This window comes from Otolemur garnettii, unplaced genomic scaffold (genome assembly GCF_000181295.1).
Source record: "Otolemur garnettii isolate 467f Iridium unplaced genomic scaffold, OtoGar3 scaffold00001, whole genome shotgun sequence".
Taxonomy (NCBI): Eukaryota; Metazoa; Chordata; class Mammalia; order Primates; family Galagidae; genus Otolemur; species Otolemur garnettii.
Genome location: NW_003852396.1, coordinates 60,655,986 through 60,664,884, shown reverse-complemented (window position 1 = coordinate 60,664,884; position 8,899 = coordinate 60,655,986). Strand labels below are relative to the sequence as shown.

Here is an 8,899-nt window from a genome sequence, read left to right as displayed (position 1 = left end):
GAACCCACCACCTTAGGTGTACGTGGCTGGCGCCTTAGCCGGTTGAACTATAGGCGCCGAGCCGGCAAGGTAGATTCTTGAGAAAATAGAAACTATTTCTTTTTAAAAGGCTGACATTTAGACATTTTAGACAAAATTTTTTAATTTAAATCAGAATCTTTTTTCCAATCAAAAGAGTTTGAGTTTAATATATAAAAATTGTAAGTTTGGGGTATTGCAAATTTAGAATTGTTGTATTAATTACTATTTATATAGTTGTCAATATGAAATTATTATTCATCGAAAAGATGAAGCACAGCTGTGTGTTTGGCACTGCAGTGTATTACTACATTTTTGAATCTTATTCTCCTCAGGCTGTTGGGAAGTATGGCATTGTCTAATCACTATCGTTCTGAAGATTTGTTGGACGTCGATACAGCTGCCGGAGGATTCCAGCAGAGACAGGGACTGAAATACTGTCTCCCTTTAACGTTTTGCATACATACTGGTTTGAGTCAGTACATAGCAGTGGAAGCTGCAGAGGGTCGGAATAAAAATGAAGTTTTCTACCAATGTCCAGTAAGTAGGAAGTGTGTCTAAATGTGGCTTTAAGATGTGTTCTGATGATTGTATACATCTGTGCATTAGGTATTTCAGGGTTGTAGAATGGGTATAGAACTTTATGTAGTTTAATTACAGACCAATCTAGAAGCTAGAACGTTCATATTCTAACATAATGGCCTGAAATGCCAAAGGAAAATGTTATCAACTGGGCAGACAGTGCAAACCAAAGTGCACATGCAAAGGGAGAGCTTTGGTTTGTGTGAAGGTATTTAAAGTTTTAGGAAAACTAATGAGGAGCTTTTTGGTGCAGTATTTAATTGTAATATATGTTTCTAACTTTCTGAAAATTTAGCTTTTGAACATCCTTTGATTGAAGTTCTAAGTACAATAGAAACTTTTTTAACTCTCTCAGTAGACATTTGATTTGTTGAAAACTATGATTCCTAGAGACCTTTCTCCTAAGTGAAATTTCACAAGAATAGAAAAACATCACATGTATGCTGTACTAAATTGCAACTAGTAGGTCAGTAACCTTACTGCTCTTCACTACATTGCATTATGTAAGAATAATGCACTGAAGTTCAAGTTGGGGGGAGGGAGCCAAGGCCTGGGTAAATTCCCATGTGATGGGTACATTGCAGGTGTATGTTGCACAATTCCTGGAGGAAGGACACAGCTACAGTTTGGACTTTAACTTTATAAAAGCAAACTGTGTAACCAAATTGTTCTGTACTCCCATATTAATCTGAAAATTTAAAAAGTGTAGATCCTTTTTAGGAGAATTTTATGGTTATGTAACCACAGAAAATGTTATAGTATTGGTTTTATTTTTATTTTTTTAGTTCTCCATAGTTCCTTACTATGGCCTCTACCTTCATTTTTGCCTAGTCGTGAAGTTTTTACTTAAAAAAAGAATTTAAAATACAAAATCTTTTCAGAGTCAACTTGAGATGTATGTCTCCATATAACACTTATTATTTAAAGAACTTTCTCATCTTTTAATTTTTTTCAAGCTTTTTCACATGGTTTATCTCATTTTTGACTTTACATCTCTCTAAGATTGGTAGGATGGTGGCTTGGTCTTTCCATTTACCAAGAGGCATGACTAACAAAGAATTGTTCAGGTCTCTTGACTCTGAATCCCAGACCCTCTCTTCTAGGATAATAAGCCATATATCTTCTTGCCCCAGTTTTCTAATTGTTTTCTTTTTTTTTGAAACCCAGAGTCTCACTTTGTCAGCCTCAGTAGAGTGTAGTGGTGTCATAGCTCATAGCAACTTCAAACTCTTAGGCTCAAGCAGTTCTCTTGCCTCAGCCTCCCAAGTAGCTGGGACTACAGGCGCCCGTCACAACGTCCTGGCTATTTTTAAAGACAGGGTGTCACACTCTTGCTCATCTGGTCTCGAACTGGTGAGCTCAGGCAACTCGCCTCAGCCTCCCTGAGGGCTGGGATTACAGGCGTGAGCCACCACGCCCAGCTTCTAATTATTTTCTTGAAGGATAATTTCCTAGTATAATAGCAAGCACTATATAAGTGTTTAACTTTTGAAGAGTGTCTGACTCTTCTAAAGACTTTATAGAAAGAGCCTTAAACATAGAAATCATAAGAGCAGGAACTTAAAAGTATGAGGAATATCTCACATTGGTTGGAACACTTAGGTTGTTTTTATTTTTATCTGTTTCGCCCTGTCTCCAGAGAAAGATAGAAATAACGAACAGTGAGAAATTAAGTAGAATGTATTTTCATCAATTGTATTCTTTTTCTTACCTAGGACCAAATGGCTCGGAATCCAGCTGCCATTGACATGTTTATCACAGGTAGGAGAAGAAAAAGTCTTGTTTTTCTTTTTCCTTCTTTGTCCAGATTAAAAAAATTAAGGTGTTAAAAACTTAAATTGAGCAACTGGCAATTTTATACTTATATTTCTTAAGGTTTGTTGGTTTATAAGGTACTGTATCTAGGTACTCATTAGAACAGCTCCCATATGTTTGAATTTTTTTCTATTTGGAAAAAGTCAATTCCCGTACATTCTTTTTTTTTTTTTTTTTGGCCAGGGCTGGGTTTGAACCCACCACCTCCGGCATATGGCGCTGGCACCCTACTCCTTGAGCCACAGGTGCCACCCAATCCCTGTACATTCTTTTCTTCTAGGACTCTTCTGTGGAACACTGAAAGACATAGATTTGCTGTGAATGTGTATAGTTCCCTTAACACACATTTTCTATCAATCCCATTTATATATAATTGGAGATAAAGATTATATAAAGCAACTTTATACTTTTTCTCTGCTTATGCTATAGTAAGATATTGATAAGTTACATTAGAGACTTCAGAAGCAGCAGTCTTCATAGACCAGTGTAAACTGTGTGCTTCATAAACTCCTTGGTACAACTATTTTTTTCTTGGCCTTAAATATTTCTTACAGATTTATGAGAACCCTTCAGTTTGTATGCAAGTGCAGCCTTTTGCCTTGCTTATGTTTTGCTCACCTAAGAGAAGCTTCCTGACTATCCATTCTGCTTTTCAAAGGCATTGCTGGCACATATTAAACATCCCCATATATTAATAACAAAGGATCTTGATAGGCTCAGGCCATCTGTATTTAATTACATTTTCTTACTAGAAATTTGAACACTGTATCAGTTTCCATCTGCTTCATACTCTGGCACATTCCATGTTATGGTGTACTACTCTACAATATCCAGAAGATCTCACCCCTACCTAGTCAGTTATAGGAAGCTTTTAAATTTAGGCCCTAGCTTCAGCTCACTCTGACCCATGTGGTGTCTGGTTTCCAAGCTAAGCATCCTCCAGAGGCTGTGCCTGTGCTCATTGCCCTCACTGGCATTTTTGTGCAGCACCCTCTGTCAGAGATAATTGTTCTGGTTCTAGTCCAGTGGTGCTACTCAGTTTATAAACTAAAGGCTACTTGAACACTAAGGGAAGCTGCCGGCTAGACCCTGTTAGTTTCTTTCTTTTAGTGTGATGCTCTTCTGACATGGTGTGGAAAACTTCACCACTACAGCAGAGTATTAAAGTCTGGCAATACCATTCTAATAGCTAGGATTTCTCCTAGAGTGGGAGAACAAAACAAAAGATTTGAAATAGCCCTGAAAAAAAAATGAAGTGGCAAGTTAATGATGGGAGGACTAATGAGAAAGCAGCTTCCTTTAACCTAAATTGATAAAACTTCAATACGTCCAGAGCTATCAGAGATTCTAAATAATGGTTTTACTTTAAAAGGTAATTACCTTGCAGTATATAAATTGCATCTTGATTCAGCCTAATTTTACGCTCTTAGAATTTTGGTAATATATAAGATGGCATCTGCTGGCATTCAGTGTATTATTAGTAGATATTAACGTAGCTAAGTAGGTGACTCATAATCTTAGCACTTTGGGAGGCTGAAGCTAGAGGATTGCTTGAGGGCAGGCCCAACCAAGAGCGAGACCATGTCTCTACAAAAAACAGAGAAAGTAGCCAAGCTTGGTACCACATGCCTATAGTTTCACCTATGCAGGAGGCTGAAGCAGGAGGATTGATTGAGCCCAGGAATTTGAGGCTGCAGTGAGGCCACTATACTGTAGCCTGGGCAACAAAGTGAGACCCTTTCTCCAAAAAACATAAACTGGAATCTGTATTTAATAGTGAATGATGCTTATTCTGTCCTCATCTTAAAGAACACACTATTAAGGTACATTAAAATATATCATTACCAATTTCTTATTTATGCAAATTATAAATAATAAGTAAGAAATTTATTTTACTTGTATAACATTTTATTTCATGAAGTATGCAAAATGATTTTTTAAACTCTTCAGAGAAATTACTAGTTTTAAAAATACAAAGATCCGGCTCGGCGCCTGTGGCTCAAGTGGCTAAGGCGCCAGTTACATACACCTAAGGTGGTGGGTTCAAATCCAGCCCGGCCCGCCAAACAACAATGACAGCTGCAACCAAAAAATAGCCAGGCATTGTGGCAGGCACCTGTGGTCCCAGCTACTTGGGAGTCTGAGGCAGGAGACTCACTTGAGCCTAGCATCGCTTCTCGGCCTTTTGGCTAAGATCAAGTGTGGAGCCTAGGAGTTAGAGGTTGCTGTGAGCTGTGATGCTACAGCACTCTACCCAGGGAGACAGCTTGAGGCTCTATCTGAAAAAAAAAAAAAAAAAAAAACAAAGTTCATACATACTCATACAAATGGCAAAACATAACTATAGTCCAGAAAGTAGAAGGGAAGAGAAGAGAGAGGGGAGGGGAGGGGGGATGTGGGAGGAAGGAGGGCATTTGGTGGGACCTCACCTAATAATGTGCATGAAGCAATGGTACATTTTAAAACTATTAAGAAATGAGTATAATTGTGACGGATGTGTACAATGTATACATTTCACATTGTATATCAAAGCAGTATCCTGAACTCATTGGAGCAGGGATGTACCCTGATGTACCATAAATACATCAGTGTACAAAGTTATGATTTAATAAAAAATTAAAAAAATAAAAATACCAAGTATACCTTCTATGAATGTTAATGATGTTAGTGATATAGCTGTTTATTATCTCACTCAAAATGGATCAACACCAGTGAACTTTGAGTATAATAGCATTTAATCAATGAGTCAGGAGCTGGGTGCAGTGGCTCACTCTTGTAATCCGAGCACTTGGGAGGCTGAGGCGGGTGGATTGCCTGAGCTCCTAAGTTTAAGACCAGCCTGAGCCAGAGTGAGATGACCCTCCTCCCCAAAAAATAGCCGGGTGTTGTGGCCAGCACCTATAGTCCCAGCTACTTAGGAGGCTTAGGCAAGAGAATTGCTTAAGCCCAAGAGTTTGAAGTTGCTGTGAGCTGTGATGCCTGGCACTCTACTGAGGATGACAAAGTGAGACTTTGTCTCAAAAAAAAAAAAAAAAAAAAAAAAAGAATCAGAATAGGCCATTACTAGATACTATAAAAACAAGTATTAAAGTTTACTTTCTCTCCATTAATGCCTTTCAATATTTAAAGCTTTATACTTACAGATACAAGCCAAACTATACTTTCTATCATTCCCTCAGTAGAATAATTAGTAACTATAATACTATAAATTTAATATCTGGGCTTGGCACCTGTGGCTCAAGGGGCTAAGGTGCCAGCCACATACACCTAAGGTAGTGGGTTCAAATCCAGCCCAGGCCCGCCAAACAATAATGATGGCTGCAACCAAAATAAATAGCCAGGCATTGTGGCAGGTACCTGTGGTCCCAGCTACTTGGGAGGCAGAGGCAGGAGACTCGCTTGAGCCCAGGAGTTAGAGGTTGCTGTGGGCTGTGATGCCACAGCACTCTACCCAGGGGGACAGCTTGAGGCTCTGTCTCAAAAAAAAAAAAAAAAATTTAATACCTGACCTTCAGTGTGGCAAAGTCCAGGAACTGGATTAATTAAAACCAGATTACAAAGACATCTATTGAATAACATTAATTAAGGGACTGTATGTTCTAGGCTGAGATAAATACTGGGGGTCTGATAAACAATTCATGTGTGTACTTGTTATTCATCTACATTTGCTGCCTCACAAATGTATGGGCTGGACTGGACTGTTCAAGAAATTCTTTCCTGCTTTGAACTGGTCACAGAGAATATGGAAGGACCAGTGTGTAATTGGTGTAGTGGTGTGCAGATTGACCACTGTGGCAATGGCCTGATAAACAGAGCTCCACAGTGCCGTGTCCCTGGGAGATGTCCAGACTGAGCCTGGCTTCAGTCAAAGTTTTGTGCTTGAGTCAGGATGTACCTGGACCAGGAATGTACCCTGAATGTCTGATAATAGATGCTGATATTTTTCTTGTAGTTTATTCCTCATAAACATAGCTATATCTCGTATCTCCTTTGTTTTATGTCTTCTATAAATTATAGATAAAAGGCTTTTCTCTCTTGTACCAGAAAAAATTAAAGTTTAAAAATAGATTATTTATTGTAAGCATAAAAAAAAATAGTTTGGAGGTTGAAGGATTCCTTAGTAATGGTTGGGAAGAAGGAACGGGGGAAAATTCCAAAAAAAATATAATTGATAGAATTGAGAATAGAAATTGACCTGATAAAGGACTAGTAGAATTATATCTATAAGTGTTTCTAGTTTTGTGAGAAACTTTAGAGAAATTACTCTTATTTCCTTGTATAGATTTTCCTGCATAGATTTTTATAAAAACTTTTATTTTTTTCTCCCTTTCCTGGTTTACAGGTGCTACTTTTACTGACTGGTTTACTTCTTATGTGAACAATGTTGTTTCTGGTGGCTTTCCTATCATCAGAGACCAAATTTTCAGGTATTTCATTTGGGGCTTTTTGGATTGAAATGATTATAAATCAGAAAAAAAATCCATCAGTCACAAATCATGAAATGATACTTCCTAAGAAGGTTAATAACAGCACCTCTCATTGTCTTAAATCTCACTATTTTATTCTCACTACAAAGCCAAAACATTCAAACACTTAAACAGCTGATATTTTTCTTATTGTGAAGAAGCAAGAGAAAAAACTGATGCTAATTTAAAAGCTTTGGCTTTCTAGTAGTTACATACTTTTTTTTTTTGAAAAAAACAAAACACAGTTTGCAAATGATACATTTATTATGCATAGCAAATCAGTAACTATTAATTCCTAGCATATATTATTTATTATCACCAACTGAACTTTCAGGCATTGTGGATAGTATTAGAGGTAATAATTGGTCACAATATCCGGGTTGGCAGAAATGATAGATTAATTATATGTTAGAGGCTTCTGAGAACAACATACTAACACATTTTTGTTGTCGGAGCCACCATTCAACAGGTATAGCTGGGTTTTCAGATGTCTCAAAAGTTTCTGAATCTCTGAAAACTAAGACAAACCCTGTTTCCAAACTAATCAGTAATCTATTATTTGAACCACCAATTATTGGACCTTGCTTACTGTAAATTACTGAGGCAGAGTCACCAAGGTTTTCTGATTTGTTTCTAGTTTTCTTTAAATTTAGTAGGACTAAAATTTTTCATCTTAAAGTATAAGCTATTTTGCATTATATCTTTTACCTGAAGTTAGTTGATTTAAAAGTGTTTAATTTTTTAAATTCCTAGATATATTCATGATCCAGAGTGTGTTGCAACAACTGGGGATATTACAGTTTCAGTTTCCACATCATTTCTGCCAGAACTTAGCTCTGTACATCCACCCCACTATTTCTTCACATATCGGATCAGGTGAGAATTTTAAATGGAGTCACCTTTCAGTTAACAGTGGGATATATCCTATGGATGTATTGCTGTTGTCCCATTGGTGTTAGATATAACACACTTTTTAAAAGAGCTTGTTGCTTAAGTTTAGGGAAAGGTGGAAACATTTTATACAACATAATGTTCATAAAGAACCTTGACTTCACATTAACCTGTAAGTTATTTAAGTTATTTCTTACAGATATTCTTGGGTATAAAGTAGTATACCAGATACCATGGGAAGTGGACCACTTAAGTTGTAATCATCATCAGAGCTTGAAGTTGTAATGCATTCTAGAAGCTATCAAATTGCCAAAGATAAAACCATACATTTTATAGTTTGTTTTGTATGGAACCAGAAAAAACCCTGTATAGCCAGGGCAATTTGTAATAATAAAAACAAAGCTGGAGGCATCACTCTATCAGACTTTAGGTTATATTACAAGTCATCAGTGACCAAAAGAGCATGGTATTGGCACAAAAACAGAGACATAGACATATGGAACCAAATAGAAAACCAAGAGATGAAGCCAGTCTCTTATAGCCATCTGATCTTTGATAAACCAAACAAAAGCATACACTGGGGAAAAGAATCCTCATTCAATAAATGGTGCTGGGAGAACTGGATAACCATATGTAAAAGAATGAAATTGGACCCACACCTTTCATCACTCACAAAAATTGATTCAAGATGGAGAACAGATTTAAATCTAAGGCGTGAAATGATAAAAAATTCTAGAGGAGAGTGTGGGAAGAACTCTTGAAGATGTCAGTGTTGGGAAATATTTTATGAAGACTTCAATGGCAATTGCAACAACAACAAAAAACAAATGGGACTTAATTAAACTGAAAATCTTCTGCATAGCTAAGGACACAACAACTAATGCAAATAGACAACCTTCAGAATGGGAAAAGATATTTTTGCATGTTATGAATCTGACAAGGTCTTGATAAGTAGGATCTATAGAGAACTCAAGTTAATCAACAAAAAACGAACAAACTGGCTCGGCGCCTATAGCTCAACCGGCTAAGGCACCAGCCACGTACACCTAAGGTGGCAGGTTCGACTCCCCAGCCCAGACCCGCCAAACAACAATGACGGCTGCAACCAAAAAATAGCCGGGCGTTGT

General features: G+C 37.3%; 1 protein-coding gene across 2 annotated transcripts in view; it reads left to right on the top strand.

The window, feature by feature from the left end:
* The window catches only part of FBXO3 (F-box protein 3), a 39,512-nt gene that overhangs the window by 18,546 nt on the left and 12,067 nt on the right, over nt 1-8,899 (top strand). For both annotated transcript variants that reach the window (XM_003781219.3, XM_023509089.1), the window contains exons 5-8: nt 354-558; nt 2,316-2,361; nt 6,758-6,842; nt 7,635-7,757. In XM_003781219.3, coding sequence (XP_003781267.1) covers nt 354-558; nt 2,316-2,361; nt 6,758-6,842; nt 7,635-7,757 — 459 coding nt within the window. The remainder of the gene's footprint in view (nt 1-353; nt 559-2,315; nt 2,362-6,757; nt 6,843-7,634; nt 7,758-8,899) is intronic.